We start from the raw sequence: 20,419 nt of genomic DNA, 5'->3' as shown, positions 1-20,419 counted from the left end.
ATTATTTACAATTTAATCTTAAATTATAATAAAAAAATGTTATGACTATACAATAAATAAATTCAATTTAAACATAAATTAGCTTCTACAAATTATATAAATGTCATTAATAATTTTTATTATATATAGTATTTTTTAATTAAATAACTTAATATTTGAAATTACTAAATCATAATTTTAATTAAATAAAGTAGTTTTGAATGAAATAATCTAATTATAAAAAATTTATTTTTGAATTAAATTATCTAATTATTAAAAATATATCTAAAAGTAGTTTTAACAAAAACTACTTGGTTTTATTAAGAACAACCTAGCAAATATGAAGTATCAGTCAAGGAATCCTAATTTTCTATCGCCCATCGAGGACGCCGCTCTCCAGCCATCGCCTGATCAGCTCGCGTTTCCACCATCGCGCGCCCCTGAGCAGCAGCACCACTGCCGCACGCGTAGCTCCTGCCAGTGCCGCGCCGCCGCATCAGCTCGGTTCTTTTCAGCGCAGCACCCGAAAGAGCAGCCGCACGCGCAAGTTGCAAAACTGTTGAATTGTCCACCAACTAAACCCAATACATACTCGGGTCGGTTTGGATATTTAATTTAGACCCCTTTCAATTTCATTATTCTGTCGGTTTGGAAGAAAAAAACCATTTATGCTCGATCTCGCATTCTAGCCCTAACAACTCTTTCTCTATTTCTGCGATTTCTTCACACATTGTAGCCCTAACAATTGTATATCTTCTCTGTGATTTCACACATTTTAGTCCTAACCATAAACCCGATCCTCACATTCTAGCCCTATCAACTGTATCTTCTCTTCATTGTTATTCATATGCCACCGTCGACTTCAAGCAGCAGATTTTCTTGCAGCCGACAATAAAATCCTCCAGAGACTTCTTGCAGCAGCCCTTTGGGTTACGTCTCTTCAATTTCGATTGACATAACAATGGTTAGTGATGTTGTGTTAACGGGATTGCTTTTTGAATGTTGCTAGCTTTCAATATTTAGATGGTGAAATAATTTTTAAAATATCACATATTTTCTGGTTTGCTATCTTGGTTATGCTTTTACTTGAAGATTGTTAATTATAACTACAATTCCATTTTGATTTGTGGCTGCTTTTTAAAAAAAAAATAATACTCTAAGTTGGCCCTTTTTTTTAAAAAAAAAATTCGAGCTTTTGTTAAACTTCTTGAATCAGCATTGTGATGGGAAATTGTTAAAATTTTGCTTGCTGCGGTATTTCTATTTCCTTCTCTGAAATTACTGACAAAGGCGACAATGTTTATATTACTTGTAACATACAGAAGCAAGGAGGTGATAGTTCAGCTGTGGATATTGAAAAGACAACAATAAAAATGGAACCTGACCAGAGCAGCAATGGAGGATTATATGTTCCTGGAAAGGAAAGGGTTGAATTCAGGGCTCCTCAAAGGAAGTCCCTTTTAGGTATGAGATAGTTATTTAAGTTTTTGAATCTATATAATTTTTCTTCTACATTGTGTTTTGCCACTTTTCTGCTGTATTTTTATTTAGTTGTTTTGAATCATATGCTGTGTGATGGCGTTCAAGTTTGTCGCTATCTTTCTTTGCTTTGCCTACACTTGAATGCATATTCAAATTTTATTCCCCCTCTCCTGTTCAACTGAATGCTACCTATTTTTGCTTCATCAACTAACATTGAAAGGTTAACAGGTTTAGATGACCTCGCAAAGGAAAAACGTGGAAAATCTGATTCGAATGTGATGTTTAAGGTCCCAAGAGAAAGAGTTACCTCTGTTGCAGCATCTGTCAACGAGGTAGAGCTCGAATCATCTGGATTGGATGAAATCACAGGTGCTGAATCAAATAGTTTGAACAATCATTTAAATAGACGGTATCGCGATACAACAGCACGGGAGATAACTCAAGAAGGTATGCGTAATGAACTTGTCTGTGGTTGAAATAGTCAAATGTTGTAGGCTAGGATATTTCATGATTTCTCAAAAGACTCTCATAATTGCAGAAAGTACTGTGACTCAAGGAGTAGCAGTTTGTGATAGGAGTCATCACTCAAGAGAAAATACATCAGATGTGAGTTAATCCTCAACTTCTGTTTCTCATTCTTTTCAATTATTTGTTTAATTGTTATGTCAAATTTGTAGCTTGCAGTTGTTAGAGAACTACAAATTAAAGTTAGTGATAATTATGATGTAGTTGTTAACAAGTGTTAACAAGTATCTTTATTTAAGTTTGAATGATCTAACTGCAGGTTTTTCCTTGTGGTTTAATGGATTGTTTATAAAAATTTGGTAATGTGAAATAAGTTAGTTGTCCTGGGTGATAAAACTAGAATAATGGCCAGAATAATGTCACAATAGTCAAAATTTTGAACTTCTTAATTTCGTAGTTTCTAGGAGAAATATGTTGCCAATGTTTTTGAGATTCTTGTATTTTCTTCAAGGCATTAAATAATGTTATTTTTTTAATTGAAGGATCGTACTGCTATCAAGAGTTCGAGGACTAGCCGATCAAGGAGTCCTAGGAGTGGGAGAGATGACTTAAGTAATGTGAGAAGAGATGCTAAGGATGATTCCAGGGGTGAAAGGAGTAGGCACAGGCATAGGGATAGTAGTGAAGAGTGGAGTCATGGACGGGACGCACGGTTCTCATATGAAAGAGATCGTAGCAGAGATTATGGCAGAAAACGAGGTAGATATGAAGGTTCAGGGCGGACACCAGGTACTTATCGTTTCTTTTATTGTTCTCTTGGATATCTTTCTCTTTATGCATGATGGAAAAGTGGGAGATGATGCAAAAATAGCATAATCATTTTTATTGCTCTATAAAACTAACCTTCTTTTCGAAAGTTATTTTTTAGTCATTTTAATTTTTATTATCCTTTTCCAATTGGTGGGCAACGACAATGTGGTGTTGTTCATTTGTAATGGAAAAAAGTGAATGTTTTCCATTCAGGTAGATCTGACTGGGATGATGGGAGATGGGAATGGGAAGAAGCTCCTCGTCGGGATAGTCAGTCTAATACAAGCCGACATCATCATTATTCACCATCTCCAATGTTTGTTGGGGCCTCTCCTGATGCACGATTAGTTTCCCCATGGCATACACCTTCCTCTACTGGTAGGATAATAATTTTAATTTGTCTCGAAACTGGTATAACCTTCTCTTCCTAATTTTTTGGCTTATAACTTCATTTTTTGGAAATGCACAGGTTCTACTGCTTCTCCATGGGATCAAATTGCTCCCTCTCCGGTTCCAATTCGTCCCTCTGGATCTTCAGCCAAGTCTTCTAGCTCTAGGCATGGTGGGAAGTCCCATCAACTTACTTTCTCCTCTGCAAGGTCACAGTCATTAGAGGTAATGTGTAGGTTGGCTAGTGATGCAGTTAATTTTGTTTGCCTGCTTTGACAAAAAAAAAGTTTGCTTATTCTTGTATATGTATTATTTACTTGTCAAATTCTTCTGTATGTTTGAATAATCACGCGCACTTCCTTACTTGATCAATTGTATGTTCAACATTAATCCAAGTCAATGTCTTTGCCTCATTATATATGTGCAGGAGGAAGGAGAAGATAAAGCTTATTCATCTGTAGAACACAATCATGAGATTACTGAAAGCATGCGCCTGGAGATGGAGTACAATTCTGATAGAGCATGGTAATTAGTTTGAGATTACACATATTAGCTTCATTCTCTTGATTGATGTTATTGGATAACAAGCAAATCATGTGTAACAAAAACTTGTAGAGAAATGTACAAATCCTTGAATGCCATTTCCTTTTCTTTGATGTTTCTTGGTTGCCCTATAGCTGCATCTTTATACATTTTCATACTTGTGGATTACTTTCCTGGTATATCTACCATATGAAGTGGGGTCATGACTTAACAAAAATGAACTTTCAGCAAATGTACTATTGTGGTGTCTTCTTCTCCTCATTATTATTATTATTTTAATTATAGCCTATTCATGATGGACTAGTTACAATTATAACCAAGCTTAAAATTTTCATGTATAGTAGTATTTTTCAGTGAGTTCTTTTTTATCCAATGGATCTTATACCATCTCTACAGATTTCATATTGGCCTTTTTTATCTAGTGGAGTTGTTATTGTTCCTAATGGTTTTTGTTGGAGCTTACTGGAATGATATTTCATCCGAATGTTATTATTTCTGTAAATAGCCTAGATTTATAGTGGTAATTAGGGATATGATTGTGTGATATGATTAGGATATAATTAGGCTATAATTAGGGAATTAATTTATTTTCTTACCTAGTGTGTACTCTTGTAAGTAGTATATATACCCCAATTGGCTTGAGGGAAATAATCAAGTATTTTCTCTCAAATCTTCTGCTCTCTTTTTCTTCCTTCCATCAAAGTTTCATGGTATCAGAGCCAAGAAATTTGGTTCACCTTTGAGTTGCATATCTGACATCTTGCTTTGGTGACTTTCTGGAAATCAGTTAGTCTCACCACCCAGCCCATTCTCCACGCCGGCCTTTGATCTACTTTCCGGCGAAGCACCGCCTACAGACGCGCCTCCATGCGCCACCTTGCACAGAACTGTTTCCAGCCACGCGCCGGCGCGTGCACCACTTTTCGGTGACCGTTTCACGCCGGCGACTCTTCTCCCAGCTTCGCCCGGCGCCGACGACCAAAGCCCAGTAGGTTTGGTCGTCAGATCAGCTCGCCTTCACACGTCTTTCACCCACGCGCGGATGCGTGCCCCACTTTCCAGCGACCGTTTCACGCCGGCGATTCTTCTCCCAGCTCTGCCTGGCGCCGGCGATCAAAGCCAAGTAGGTGCGATCGTTAGATTTACTGTTCACATGCGTTCTTTTTGGCAGATTCGGCTCCTTTTTGCAGATTCGGGTCCCTACTCGGTCTCTTGTTGTTTCAGAATCTCTCTCGACATGTCTGAGAATCAAAACACCCTCAATACAGATTTAGATTCAGTCTCCATGGCCCAATCAAATATTGCCCATTCTGGTAATTCTTTTACTTATCTAACCAAGTCTTTACCCATTGGTTCATGGATCCTCGACTCTGGTGCTTCTGATCACATCTCTGGTAATCCTTCTCTTTTCTCTGCTCTTGTTTCACCTTCCACACCATCTAAAGTCACATTAGCTAATGGTTCACAAACTCAAGTTAAAGGGATCGATAACATATATCTCCTTCCTTCTATCCCCTTGACTAATGTTTTATTTACTCCATACTGTCCATACAACCTAATCTCTATTAGCAAATTGACTAAAGTTCAGTCATTTTTACTACTGAATCTATGGTTGTGCAGGACCAGAGTACTGGAAAGATGATTGGAGCAGGATATGAGTCACAAGGATTGTACTATTTTTCCACTTCTAACTCTTCAATTGCTTTTGTGTCTTCCACCTCCGCTGAACTCATTCATAGTCGTTGGGGACATCCAAGTTTGAACAAGTTACAAAAATTGGCTCCTGGCCTCTCTTCCTTGCCTTCTTTAGAATGTGAGTCTTGTCAACTCGAGAAGCAAACTCGAGCTTCTTTTCCCAAGCGAATTAATAATAGGGCTAGTTCTATGTTTGACATTGTTCATTCAGATATTTGGGGTCCAAGTCGGGTTAGTACAACTCTGGGATTTCAATATTTTGTTACCTTTATTGATGATTATTCTCGTTGCACTTGGCTTTTTCTGATGAAGAATCGTTCTGATTTGTTCCCTATTTTTCAAAAGTTTTATGCTGAAATTCATAATCAATTTGGTGTTCGCATTAAGATACTGCGAAGTGATAATGCAAGAGAATATTTGTCTTCTTCATTTACTAATTTCTTGTCTACTCAGGGTATTGCTCACCAAACTTCTTGCTCTTATACTCCACAACAAAATAGAGTTGCCGGACGGAAAAATCAGCATTTAATTGAAACAGCCCACACTTTACTCCTACATCACAATGTTTCGTTGCGTTTTTGGGGGGAAGCTGTCCTTGCCGCCTGTTACTTGATTAACCGAATGCCTTCCTCTGTTTTGCAGCATCAAAGTTCTCATTGTCCTATTTCCTAACCAGAATACCACCCAGTTATCTCTGCGTGTTTTCGGATGTGTATGCTTTGTTCATGATCATACTCCTGGCAAAAATAAACTCCAACCCAAATCAGTTAAATGTGTCTTTCTTGGCTATTCACGGCTTCAAAAAGGTTACAAATGTTATGATCCTACTACTAACAGATATTTTGTGTCTGCAGATGTCACCTTTTTTTGAAACCTCTCCTTATTTTTCTTCTAGTCCAACACACAAAACTTTTGTCCCTAGCGCTTTGCCTGTACCTCCGGCTCCTATTTCTTCTTTGCCGCAAGTGTGTCCATCTCTCACTCCTATGCCACCTCTTCAGGTCTATACACGTTGGTCTCACCCATCTGCTAATAACAATGACATTTCTCTCCCTAATGCAGGTACTTCTAATGACTCACCTCCCGTTCCGTCATCACCTACTTCGGTCATGCCTTCAACTACAGCAGCTACTCCTCCTCTTGCTCTTCGAAAAGGTATTCGCTCTTCCTGAAATCCTCATCTCATTTATAATTTTGTGAGTTACCATCGTTTGTCTCCTTCCTATTATACTTTTGTCTCTGCTGTGTCTGCTGTCTCCATACCCAAGACAGTTAGAGAAGTATTAAATCATCCTGGTTGGTGTAATGTCATGGTTGAGGAAATGACTGCCCTGCATAACAATGGAACTTGGGAACTAGTATCCTTACCACCCGATAAGTCTACTGTTGGTTGTCGATGGGTTTACACAGTTAAGGTGGGACCTGATGGCAAAATTGATCGCCTTAAAGCTCGCCTTGTAGCTAAAGGTTACACAGATTTTTGGGCTTGATTACAGTGATACTTTCTCTCCCGTAGCCAAAATAGCTTCTGTTCGCCTCCTTATCTCATTGGCTGCAATTAATCACTGGACCCTGCATCAACTGGACATTAAAAATGCCTTTCTTCATGGAGAGCTCGCTGAAGAAGTTTATATGGAGCAACCTCCAGGGTTTGTTGCTCAGGCCCGTCAGGCTTAGTATGTCGTCTTCGGCGCTCTTTGTATGGGCTAAAACAGTCTCCAAGAGCATGGTTTGGACGATTTAGCACTGTAGTTCAACAGTTTGGAATGTCTCGAAGTAATTCTGATCATTCCGTATTTTTTCGTTATAATGGTGATAGATGCATCTACTTGGTGGTCTATGTTGATGATATTGTCATTACAGGAAATGATCATGATGGAATCTCTTAGCTTAAGCAACATTTGTTCAGTCATTTCCAAACTAAAGATCTGGGGAAACTGAAGTATTTCTTGGGAATTGAAGTGGCACAGTCTAAAACAGGTATTGCAATTTCTCAATGGAAATATGCTTTGGATATATTGGAAGAAATAGGCATGTTAGACTGTAGACATGTGGACAGTCCCATGGATCCAAATGTTAAGCTTGTTCCTGAACAGGGGGTGCCACTTAAAGATCCTGCTAGATACAGAAGATTAGTCGGCAAGCTCAATTATCTCACTATCACACGACCAGATATTTTCTTTGTTGTAAGTGTGGTTAGTCAATTTCTTCAAACTCCATACAGTAGTCACTGGGATGCAGTCATTCGCATTCTTAGATATATCAAAGAAGCTCCAGAACAGGGTCTACTCTATGAGGACAAGGGTCACTCACAAATTGTTGGCTATTCTGATGCAGATTGGGCAGGTTCCCCTTCAGATAGACGATCTACTTCAGGATATTGCATTATGATTGGAGGGAATCACATATCCTGGAAAAGCAAAAAATAGAGTGTAGTTGCAAGATCAAGTGCAGAAGCAGAATATCGAGCTATGGTTTTAGCAACATGCGAACTCATCTGGTTGAAGCAACTCCTTAAGGAATTGAAATATAGTGATACTGGCCAAATGAAGTTGATATGTGATAATCAAGCTGCCCTCCATATTGCATCAAATCCAGTTTTTCATGAGAGGACGAAGCATATAGAGGTGGATTGTTATTTTATTAGGCAAAAGATTGAGTCCGGATGCATTTCTACTAGCTTTGTCAACTCAAATGATCAGCTAACTGATGTTTTCACAAAATCACTTCGAGGACCACGAATTGAGTATATTTGTAACAAGTTTGGAGCATATGATATGTACGCTCCAGCTTGAGGGGGAGTGTTGAGATTATTTCTGTAAATAGCCTAGATTTGTAGTGGTAATTAGGGATATGATTGTGTGATATGATTGGGATATGATTAGGCTGTAATTAGGGAATTAATTTATTTTCTTACCTAGTGTGTATTCTTGTAAGTAGTATATATACCCCAATTGGCTTGAGGGGAATAATCAAGTATTTTCTCTCAAATCTTTTGCTCTCTTTTTCTTCCTTTCATCAAAGTTTAAACACTAGAAATGAAACCAATATATAAGTGCAGGTGACAGTAATACATTTTTGAAGAATTATAGTGAATTGTAAATTTAGCAATTTTTTGGATGATTAACCCTATTAATTACAGACTTTTCAAATTAGAGTAAACTTCCATTATTTGATATGTGTCCGGCAATGATGGCTTCCCCAAGTATTAGTGTTCTTTTTGGTTGTTGAATCCTTCTACACTATTAACTTTATATCAGAGTTATTTTTATGCTTCTATGTTTGCTAAATGAAGGTTCATGCATTAGGTATGACAGAGAAGAAGGTAACACAATGTTTGATGCTGATAGCTCATCTTTTTTCCTTGGAGATGAGGCTTCATTCCAGAAAAAAGAAGCAGAATTGGCCAAAAGGCTGGTATGCTTAAAAATGCTTGGAATTTTTTTCCTTCTCTCTCTCTTACTGTGTCATTTGTTCTGCATGATTGTCATTGTGTTTGATTAAACTGATGCTGTGAGTGAATGACTTTATTTTGTTTCCTGCCTAACGAAATTTCCATGCCTTCTCAATATCAAATTGATTAATGTTATTGAGTGCATATTTTGGTTCAGGATGCTGTTTTCTGCATCAAATACTTGTATGTATATCTAAAGAAGTAAGGAAATGAATTAAAAAGGGTTTGACATCTGAGTTGATTAGAAATGTCATTGCTATCCACAATAGTCTTAAATAAGTAGCAACTAGCAAGTTAGAGTCTCTTTTACATTAGTGTAGATGGTCATTAAATATTGACCTTATACGGAGTTTTTGTTCTAAACATTCCATTTCTTTATCCATTCATATGTGCTCCCTCCCCCTTTTCTTACATACGTATGGGGACACAGAAGTCCCAGAAATTGGATGAGGTGGACATAATAACAATTGTTTGTTCATTCTAGCATGCCGAGTTCCCTATTGGCACATAATGGCATCTTTTGTACAGGTTCGAAGGGATGGCACCAGAATGTCACTTGCACAAAGCAAAAGGTTGTCTCAGCTTACTGCTGACAATGCCCAATGGGAGGACCGACAATTATTGAGATCTGGAGCCGTTAGGGGCACTGAAGTGCAGACTGATTTTGATGATGAGGAAGAACGCAAGGTTATTCTTCTTGTACATGGTAAGAGAACATCTCAAACATCCTTGTAAGATAATTAGTGAGCAGAATGCAAGACAAATTATTCTCTCTCCTCTAGCTAAACTTTTTGTCTTTTGTTTTGTGGTAGATACAAAACCTCCTTTCCTGGATGGAAGAGTTGTTTTTACTAAACAAGCAGAGCCTATAATGCCCATAAAAGATCCTACCTCAGACATGGCCATTATTTCACGCAAAGGTTCTACTTTGGTTAGGGAAATTCATGAGAAGCAAAGTATGAATAAATCACGTCAGCGTTTTTGGGAGCTTGCAGGCTCAAAACTTGGTGATATTCTTGGTGTTGAGAAGACAGCTGAACAGGTACACATCTGAATGAAAATGTAATTTCTTTAAGCTTTTTGAGAATGTGAGATTATTGGTCTTAAAACATTACTTTATATTTTGATCCTAGATTGATGCCGATACAGCTGTAGTAGGCGAGCAAGGTGAAATCGATTTTAAGGAAGATGCAAAATTTGCACAGCATTTGAAGAAGGAGGAAGCTGTAAGTGATTTTGCAAGGTCAAAGTCCATTGCTGAGCAGCGACAATATCTGCCCATATATTCAGTGCGAGAGGATTTATTACAGGTTTGACATGTCGCTTATCATTATATGCTTGTGTGATTTTGCATTCAGCAGCATGGCAAATTGCTAGTTTCTCCCTTCAATAAGGGGATATTGTGAACTACAAAATTTTGTCCCCATAGGATATGTTGCCTCAATTGTCCAACATGCAATATTGTGGCTGCTCTGTTTATTGTAATTGTTCTTTTTGTAATTTTTTGGGTGTGTGTTGAGTAATAGGGGGTTCTACATGGAAAATTGCAGTGATGGAAGATCACTATTTTTTGGGGTATAATTATGTAGCAAATAGAGCTGTTAAAAAGCTTTCTTTCCTTTTTCCCCTTCACAGTGTTCTACTTTGCACTTACTTTAATTAACAAAGGTGATTTGATCACTATACATCTCAATGGTGGTTCATTTTTATGTCTTATGTTTGAGATGCATATAAAATTTCTGGTAGTAACTTTTTCATTTGTTACCAAGTGGCTGCGCCCTTTGAAGCATATATTATTGCAGAGTTTTTTGGCTCATTCTCTTAGTAATTGTGTTCTACATAGGTGATTCGAGAAAATCAGGTGGTGGTTGTCGTTGGAGAAACTGGGTCAGGGAAGACTACTCAACTGACACAGGTAATCCCAAGTATTAGATTCTCCTTTTAATTTTCAGGAAAATTTTAACTAGTTCATAAATATTGAAGTTGTAGGCTCCTCATGAACTGGAATCTGACATCAGTTTTGAAAACAGTATCTCCATGAAGGCGGGTATACAAAAAATGGTATAGTTGGTTGCACCCAACCAAGGCGTGTGGCAGCCATGAGTGTTGCAAAGAGAGTTAGCGAAGAGATGGAAACTGAATTGGGAGATAAGGTTGGTTATGCTATCCGTTTTGAGGATGTGACTGGACCAAATACCATAATTAAGGTGAGTGGTTTTATAATGTTTGATAGTGAATTCATTTAATGCTATTTGATTGTATCTGAATAAGCTTTTGTTGCCAATGGTTATTGCTGAAGAATTTGTGCAATGGGTGCCTTTGTTCATTATTTTTCTTTCAGGTGATTTGGTTTCAGTCTGCCCTTGTAGCCATAGAATCTTTTAACTTAATTCATGGGATTTGGATTGATAAAATAAATCTACTTTGTTTTTAAAAAGTTAATTTCCCTATACAATGATGTTTTATGTGTCAATGATGTGTGTATGTGTGTGTATATATATATATATAGTTTAAATAAAACTAATAGAAAATATAAAAGAAAATATAGAATTTGCTCTCTTGAAAATGGTTTGAATCACCCATAACAGTTTAAGAACCAGTACAATAATATCTTGAGGAATTGGCTTTTTATTTTTATGCAGATTTATAAGTAATATGAAGGTAGCCAGATGAATGAGTTATTAATATCCTGGTTGCAGTTATTTATTGTTGAGAAATTTATCTTATTTTCTTTGCTATTTCAAGTTAGGTTCTAACTGTAAGATTGCCACATTCTAAATTTGTCATTCTCAATTGTGTAGTATATGACTGATGGAGTGCTATTGCGTGAAACTCTCAAAGATTCTGATCTTGACAAGTATCGGTACGTGAAGTTGTAAATTCGTATGCATCTTGTTTTTATTATTAATTTGTTGTTTTTGCTAGAAACAAGAGTATTTCATTTTGTAATTGTGATGGTAACAGGGTCATAGTCATGGATGAAGCACATGAAAGATCGTTAAGCACAGATGTGTTGTTTGGAATACTTAAGAAGGTGGTTGCCCAACGTCGTGACTTCAAGCTCATTGTTACATCTGCAACTCTAAATGCTGAGAAATTTTCTAATTTCTTTGGAAGGCAAGTTTTATGCTTATGCTACCAAAAATAAGAAAACATGTCATCATCCATTTGCCAGCATAAACCTTTTTTTTAATGTCAACAGAAACATAACCTATTGTTCTAAACAATTTGTAGTGTCCCAATATTCCACATCCCAGGGAGAACATTCCCGGTGAATATCTTGTACAGCAAAACGCCTTGTGAAGATTATGTTGAAGGTGCTGTGAAGCAAGCCATGACCATCCACATTACAAGTCCTCCAGGTGACATACTTATTTTTATGACTGGCCAGGACGAGATAGAAGCAGCCTGCTATGCCCTTGCTGAGCGCATGGAACAACTTATCTCTACTACAAAGAAAGCAGTCCCTAAGCTCCTGATACTGCCTATATACTCCCAACTGCCAGCTGATTTGCAAGCAAAGATATTCCAGAAAGCTGAAGATGGGGCCCGCAAATGCATTGTTGCCACAAACATTGCTGAAACATCATTGACAGTGGATGGAATTTTTTATGTTATTGACACAGGATATGGTAAAATGAAAGTTTACAATCCTAGGATGGGTATGGATGCGCTGCAAGTTTTCCCAGTTAGTCGTGCTGCTGCGGATCAGCGAGCTGGACGCGCTGGTAGAACTGGCCCTGGCACATGTTACAGGCTTTATACAGAAAGTGCTTACCTCAATGAAATGCTGCCTAGTCCAGTGCCAGAGATCCAGAGGACCAACCTTGGTAATGTGGTTTTGTTGCTCAAGTCTCTCAAAATTGAGAACTTGCTAGATTTTGATTTCATGGACCCACCTCCACAGGATAACATCCTTAATTCAATGTATCAGTTGTGGGTCTTGGGAGCCCTCAACAATGTTGGGGGGCTAACTGATCTTGGCTGGAAAATGGTGGAGTTCCCTTTAGATCCCCCGCTAGCCAAGATGCTCTTGATGGGAGAGCAATTAGGCTGTATAAATGAGGTTTTGACAATTGTATCAATGCTTTCAGTGCCATCAGTGTTTTTCCGGCCCAAAGATAGAGCAGAGGAGAGTGATGCTGCAAGGGAAAAATTTTTTGTTCCCGAATCTGACCACTTGACTCTGCTTAATGTTTATTTGCAATGGAAAGAGCACCAGTATCGTGGTGATTGGTGTAATGATCACTTTTTGCATGTCAAAGGATTACGGAAGGCTAGAGAAGTCAGATCCCAGCTGCTGGATATTCTCAAAACTTTGAAAATTCCATTAACTTCTTGTGGCCATGATTGGGACGTTATACGGAAGGCTATATGTTCTGCGTATTTCCACAATGCTGCAAGATTGAAGGGTGTTGGGGAATATGTTAATTGCCGGAATGGGATGCCATGTCATCTTCACCCAAGCAGTGCGCTATATGGTTTAGGGTATACTCCAGAGCATGTGGTATATCATGAATTGATCTTGACAACGAAGGAATACATGCAGTGTGCCACTGCAGTGGAGCCCCAGTGGTTGGCCGAACTGGGACCAATGTTTTTCTCCGTGAAGGAATCAGATACATCCATGTTGGAGCACAAGAAAAGACAGAAGGAAGAAAAAACAGCAATGGAAGAGGAAATGGAAAATTTGAGGAAGGAGCAAGCAGAGGTGGAGAAAGAGAGCAAGGAGAGAGAGAGACAAAAGAGGGCAAAGCAGCAGCAACAAGTCTCTATGCCAGGGCTGCGACAAGGTTCTTCCACTTACTTGAGACCGAAAAAGTTTGGATTGTGAATGTCATATATTCTGTATTTAGGGTTTTGAATCTTATAAACACTAACTCTAAAAATAGGGATGTTGTAAAAGGAGTCGTCTCAACTGTTGACGGTAACAGAAAAATCAATTGTCAATTTTGTAAAGTGCTCGCACAAGTTTGCAGGTAGAATATTGGAATCATGGGCTGTGCTCGTTGATTCTGAGTTCTGCTGTTTTTGCCCCCTCGTTACTTTTTTCTGTTCCGAGATTCGTCACACGCATCATCCAAATTTTGCTTCCTGTAAAAACGGTACCTTCATATTCGGAAACTATTAGTTGCTGTGCAATTTCTCAGCTTTCCAGAATTCAGGTCAAGAGTTTGGGTTAGAGCGTGCATGTGGTTGGGATCGTGATTGAATTTAAACATATTGATAATTAGTTTGTAAAAATGGTTTTGTTATTAAGTTAGTTCCATTAGAGTTGCCAAAATTTATTGATAATAAGTATATTGTTTGAGGTAAGGCTAGATTTTATATCAACACAAGTTTAATAGTAATTACTACCTCTATTATCGAGAGCAAGTCTACCACTTAATGCTTACTATTTCAAGAATTCACCCATTTCCCTTCATCAAATTTGTCACAAGTCCTAATCCGTCGGAATCTGAAATATCATGAGGTCGGACTGAAGAAGCAAAGCTTGCCTAGTTATTGTGATAAATGTGAGCAAATACTATGGGTCCATGGAAGGATCTACGCGGAGATGTGATGGATTTAGATTTAGTGTCAATTCATTTGAAGGGATTTGCATTTAGAGTAGTAGAGAGGAAGAATGTGAGCTTCCATGTTCTCAGTTTCAAGTTTTACCATAGTAATAAGTTTCATATAAAATAAAATTTATGAAATTTTGATTTTTGATATTTAAAAATTAAGAAAAAAATACTATTTAATTAATATTTTATTAAAAATTTATTAGTAGATTAAAATATTTTTAAAATTTTAAAAAAATTATTAATTAATATTTTTAAAATTTTAAAAATTTATTAATTAATTATTTTATTAATTTTAGTAGGTAAACATTTTACTATTTAGTCACTGTATTTTAAAAAAATTTATTAATTGATCTATCGAACAAAAAATTATTAATTGATCTATCAACTTTGTAAGAAATATATTATTTAAATCATTTCGATTAAAGACATTTTAGACTTTTGACGGTACTTAAAATTAACTGTCAATAATTTAAAATATTATAAATATTTTAATATATTTTTTAAAAATAAAAACAGTTGAAAGATATTTTTCATAATTAAATAATAAATTTTTTGAGACTTTTTGTATAATAAAATTTTACATATAAAATAAAATTTCTGAAATTTTAATTTTCGATGTTAAGAAAGATAAATTAAATTTTCAGGAATTTAATGTGTTTTATAAATTTGTTTACCAATAACAACAAAATATTAGTTAAGAAAACATCATGTATATACATATATAACATTAAATTGACTTTCAGAAAAAAAAAAAACATAAAATTGAAATACTAGATAATAGTCATTTAAAAAAAATTAGTATTTTACTCAAAGTGGAACTAAACTTAAACTTAAATCATAATAATTAAAAAAATAAAATAAAATATTTTCCAATTTTGAATATTTTAAAAAGATCATTGATATGACCATTGTCCATGTCAAAATAATATTTCCATATATATTGTCTTAAGCCCAAATTTCACTCCAGTAAATTAATATTGAAACTTCCTTTCATTTATAAATATATAATGTATTTGCCTTCAAAAACAATTAATTGATAAAATAGTAAGTAAATAAGAGTATTCGTATTTTGGTCTATACACTTATCATTTTTCCAGTGAAATTTTCATAAAAATAAGTAAGAAATTAAAATTACACAAAAATACATGGGTCAAAACGGAAAAAGTACATTAAAAATGATAAAATTTTAATTTTTCAAAATTTTGAGGTGAAAATAGTCATTGCATTAAAAAGCATATCAAAATTCGTAAGTAAACTTTTTGGTTTAATGATTTTGGAGAATCCACGACTAATTCTAATTAAAATAATAAAATATAACTATTTAATCTATATAATATAAAAAAATATATTTTAATTTTAAAAAATATATTAATTATTTTATTATTAATTTTAATTATTAAATATTTTATTATTTAATTCATATAATTTTAAAAAATACATTAGTTCTTTCTATTTATAAAAGTTTACAAAAATTTTTTATAATTTTTAATAATCGAAATTAAAGAAAAAATATTTAATATATTTTTTAAAATGAAAAAATCATAATGTTTCAAAATTTATTATTTAATTTACAATCAATATCTATTTATAACTTTTTTTAAAAAAAAAAGAGTTCCGAAAAGATGGAAGGAGTCCACTCATGATAAGGTCCAAATAACTCCTCATTAATTCAGCCCTTAGTCAGACAAAGCATGAGAATAAACAGAGACATTGAAGGCAATATCTCCTGCATCAACCCCGCCCCATGACTCTTATCTTCCTATTCCCCAAACACAGAGGTTGTCATGGATTTCCTCACTTGCTGCTTTCTTTCTTTCTTAATTTCAACGGAGAACCTAAATATCTACGAAATTCAATCTCTGTTTTCTAACCCAATATTCATCTAAGCAACAACTTTTCTCATAATTTCATATATCTAACTTTTTATATATTACTCATCAATATGTGGTCACGTGCCTAAACTCTAGGGGGGCATATATGGAAAAAGATAGAAAACAACTCTTTTAAAGGAACTGCCACGTGCTGTACTCACATCATATTTGGACATTTGGCATCACTCTGTCAATCCAGTGCACGTGAAGCCGCATGGGTCCTCAATTCTCGGGGGACCTTTGTCAGTGCCCAAAATCTACATATGATTAGATCACAGATTCTGTCTTGGACACATATCTCATTGGTCACACTACTTGTCTTACATTTCTCTCTCTACATATGATTGGATAAGATACTACCTTTTTCCAGCAGGAAATCATTATCTGGAACCGGTACAGTCACACACATATTCACCAACTCACATCTTAAACGCCCAATAGAATTTTGCCAGATCAGAACCCTCTCCCCTTCCATGGTTTCTTGGTCCTGCCTGTTCACTACAAAATGAAACAATTCAAGAAACTACCATATACATACCTTTGACTCAAATTGCTGATCTCGTTCTCTTCTTCTTCTCTCATGTTTATATATTAGGATTTTTGTTTTTTTTTTCAGTTTCTCTATTCCTCGCAGACACATATATATAAGTGAGCCTTAAAAACCAAGCATAAAATATATATTATTTACTTAATATGGATAATGGAATTGATGGAGCACAAATGCATGATTTCTCATCAAACGGTGTCGGGCCCATGTCACCATAGCTAAAAGGTAAAAATTGTCTGGCTTTCTTCTTCTGCGTAATTTATGCTTACTGTAGTGTGCCTGTCCCTTTGCAAGGAACAGACAACAAAATCAATCTACATTTGAAGACAACATGGTAGATGTATATTCATAAGACTTTTTTTTTTTTTTTTTTTTTTTTCCATTGTTCATTTGATTTCAACTGAAAATGAAACTCAAAATCTCAAACATAATATTCTTTAGAATAAAAATGGCATATCTGAGAAACATGCAAAAACCAATTCAATATTCAATTAAACATAAACCAAACTGTTACAGTACAAAAAAAAAACACATAATTAAACAGCCAGCAGCTTCCTTCTTATTTTTTATATAGTAAAGGAAGGAAAAACCAAATAAAGCCTACACACTCATGAAACAAAACACACAAATAAGAAAACAAGCTAATAAAAGGGATGGCGTAGCATATAGAGAAGATCACGCACAGCTTACGTTTACATGTTGCGAACGTGGAAGATATTGGGGTTCTTAATCACAATATCGTACATGTAAACGGAGGTGAACTTGGAGAAATCCCTTGGCAGAGAGATTAGATCAATGGAAGATTGTTTGTGGAATTGGAAGAGGTCAGGGTCACCACCATAGTACCTCTCCCATCCTAATTCTTTCAGGATCTGCTCCAGAGAAGAGTAAGAAGATATAATTTGGTCTGTTGGCAAGTGCACCAAAACCTTTCTCTTGGAAGTATTTTGGGTAGTTATTACGCCATTAGGATTGAAAACCCAAACTCCTGACATTCTTTTATATATATATATATATATATATATATATTTTTCTGGTGCAGTTGCAGTTAATATATATATGTGGTGTTGTGAGGAAGAGAAGGTAGTAGAAGAAGTGATTGATGAGTGGCGAGTGAAGAAGGAAGGGGAAGTGGGATATATATATTGAGTAAGAGGAGCAGAAAAAACAAGGGAAAAATACTGGGGGAGTGGAGTGATAGGGGATGTTTGGCTTTAGGTACAGAATATAGAAACAGTGGGTCCAAATGGGTTTAAATAAGAGGGTACATGGATGCTCCTAGGGTATGATTTAGGGCACATGTACCATCTGTGGGGTTGGGTTTAGGAGGAGAATCCATTTTTATGTTGTGCAAGCTTTTCTCTGATTGCTTTAGAATACAGAATCAATGGGACACACGCACGCACACACAACTTCATGCAAAATATTATTTCCAAAAGTCAATCAACATAAAGACATTGCTCCACTAATATCACGAGTTGTCCACGTGAAGAGATTGGCTTACATTGGTAGATTTTTATTATTTATTTGCTTTCTGTTGGTGCGTTAGGCAACTGAAAGGACCATTTTGTGCTTCTTAATTAGCTTTGTCGCTTCTTACTCATCATTGGGGATTTATACATTTGAAACCTTAAAAACCCAAATTTTCTCCTTTACCTTCTCAAATCCCTCTTCCTTCTTTTGCTTCCTAACCATGATTCTGCGCAAATTGAGTGAATTTCATGTGCCACCAAGCTCTTTACAACTCTTCAAATAATTAATGTTTTCTTAAATTTCAAAAGTAGTTTATAAAGTAATACGCTAAGTGATAATTGTTGATTGGGTATATGTAATTCTCTATAAATATATTAGTTTGTGTCTAAAATTTATGTATATTTTTTTATGGATTGAATTGTGATCCAACTCAAAAAAAAAAAAAAAAGTATTGCAATTCAAATTGAATAAAAAGAGAGAATATGCATTAGGAGTGGATGCCAACGAAAGGGTATAAATAAATGTATTTTTTCAATGTCTCTGTCAAGTAAAATTTCAGGAAATATATTAGAACTAAGATTTTGGGAAATCTAAGAAATTTAAAATTTTTTGTTTTATATATATATATATATATATATTGTTTTACATTGCAATTAAAAAGGTATTTATATTTAAAATTGTGCGAATAGAGACTTTCATAAATTAATAAGATGAATTTTTATATGACATGTAATAATTTATTTATAATACCATTTTTATGACACTTACAAGCTTAGTACGGTGATAAGTGTATCTAAGAGGTTTCAGGTTCTACCTTCTTAATCTCCATTTTAAATTAAATATAGTTAAAATTAATTTAAAAAGTTATTATTTAATTTAAAATTAAAAATTTAGAGTATAAATAAAACTCATAAAATTGGATATTTTTAGAGCAATAGGATTTTATTAAAATGGTGGGTGATTCATTTACACTTTTAAAGCTTTACGCTATGTTGTTTAGGGAGGACATTTAATTTATAGGTTTTATGTGGTATATATGTTTTGTGTTAGGTAGCCTTTTAAAGGTTTTGAATTTAGATTATTCCAATACATCATAATTAAAATCAACATCAAAAGATTCTTACTGGAAGTGTATGAGAATTTTATTTTTTTAAAAAAAAGAAATAGATTTTTAATGGATTTAAGATGATGATTAATTAAAAATTTCTATACAAAATTTAAGTATATCTAAAACTTCTTCAATACACATATTTCTAACTTAATTTCAAACTTTGCATATCACAGTCAAGGAGGTGTTAAATTCTGTGAGAAATAGATAAATTGAATTCACAAATGGATGAGGTGTATAGTACTTCCCAGAAGGACCACCGCACTAGATTTCACTCGTCATTGTCATATATGAAAGAAAGAAAGAAAGATCACATGGGATAGAATGGTCCATGAATGAAGATGACCCTTGACCTGCTGCAGTCTAATATAATTCCCCTTCCACATTTTTATTTAATTATAACTTATAATTTTATATAAATTAAAAATTAATTTATGGAGGGTGATGCGTAAAAGTCCTTAATTTCTCTGCTACTAACTTTGCTATAATTTTAAGTAATAGACTAACAAATCCTTTCTCTTGTTTAGTAGCTAGCTCGCTGCTGAGCTTTCAAGAAAACTGATGGAGTAATGTTAGTCTTATGATGAGTTTGTGGTCCAAGAAAACATATTGAAAAAATAATATATATATATATGGCTTTAGCAATCCAAGGCAGGAGGAGAATGTATGAGTTGTTCCTCTTTAGCCATACCAATGATATAGACCTATCATCCCAATATCATCATGTTTGTGATTTGGTAAATCCTGAAAGTGGTGCCTATTTCATCTCATTCCTGCTTGTGATTTCATTTCTTTCCCACACTGTCCAACCACGAATCACCACCTGTCTTGCCTTTCTTTTTTAGATGTTATATGAATTTTTGGATTTGGCTGCACACGTCAACTTCAGCTTAAAGGAGGAAAATCCAATGTGTGATTCCATTTTTCAAATGGATAAACTTGCAAACGTCAACAATTTTTCCATTTTTCTTTCTTTTTATATTTTGGGTATATATTTTCATGCTAATTTGAGATTAAATATCTTATTTAAATGAT

At 35.1% G+C, this 20,419-nt stretch overlaps 2 protein-coding genes across 3 annotated transcripts; one reads left to right on the top strand and one right to left on the bottom strand.

Annotated features, from left to right (window-relative positions):
* Positions 1-316: 316 nt before the first annotated feature.
* Positions 317-13,967, top strand: LOC110602815 (pre-mRNA-splicing factor ATP-dependent RNA helicase DEAH7). 2 transcript variants are annotated; one of them, XM_021740379.2, is made up of 17 exons: positions 317-943; positions 1,302-1,443; positions 1,690-1,908; positions 2,000-2,067; positions 2,469-2,715; positions 2,950-3,114; positions 3,206-3,351; positions 3,554-3,651; positions 8,673-8,781; positions 9,347-9,524; positions 9,631-9,860; positions 9,952-10,128; positions 10,662-10,733; positions 10,849-11,025; positions 11,620-11,681; positions 11,783-11,935; positions 12,053-13,967. In XM_021740379.2, exons 1-17 carry the CDS (start codon positions 941-943, stop codon positions 13,650-13,652), a joined length of 3,846 nt encoding a protein of 1,281 aa, XP_021596071.1. In that variant the 5' UTR covers positions 317-940; the 3' UTR covers positions 13,653-13,967. The 2 variants fall into 2 exon arrangements, with proteins under 2 accessions (XP_021596071.1, XP_021596070.1); XM_021740378.2 differs by having other exon boundaries at positions 2,932-3,114.
* A 3,344-nt stretch (positions 13,968-17,311) lies between these two features.
* Positions 17,312-17,898, bottom strand: LOC122722048 (flowering-promoting factor 1-like protein 2). The gene has a single exon (XM_043951591.1). The coding sequence runs from the start codon at positions 17,796-17,798 to the stop codon at positions 17,496-17,498; it is 303 nt and encodes a 100-aa protein (XP_043807526.1). The 5' UTR covers positions 17,799-17,898; the 3' UTR covers positions 17,312-17,495.
* Between the last annotated feature and the right edge of the window lie 2,521 nt (positions 17,899-20,419).

The sequence above is a fragment of the Manihot esculenta genome, chromosome 16 (assembly GCF_001659605.2).
Source record: "Manihot esculenta cultivar AM560-2 chromosome 16, M.esculenta_v8, whole genome shotgun sequence".
In the NCBI taxonomy this organism is placed as follows: domain Eukaryota; kingdom Viridiplantae; phylum Streptophyta; class Magnoliopsida; order Malpighiales; family Euphorbiaceae; genus Manihot; species Manihot esculenta.
This window is presented reverse-complemented; position numbering and strand designations above follow the sequence as displayed.

Bases quoted from the DNA above. Each gene is read 5' to 3' on its own strand.
- LOC122722048 (XM_043951591.1), bottom strand. From the start codon at position 17,798: ATGTCAGGAGTTTGGGTTTTCAATCCTAATGGCGTAATAACTACCCAA.
- LOC110602815 (XM_021740378.2), top strand. The intron at 3,652-8,672 runs GTAATTAGTTTG...TTCATGCATTAG, and splicing joins TACAATTCTGATAGAGCATG to GTATGACAGAGAAGAAGGTA. The intron at 11,682-11,782 runs GTACGTGAAGTT...TGATGGTAACAG, and splicing joins TCTGATCTTGACAAGTATCG to GGTCATAGTCATGGATGAAG.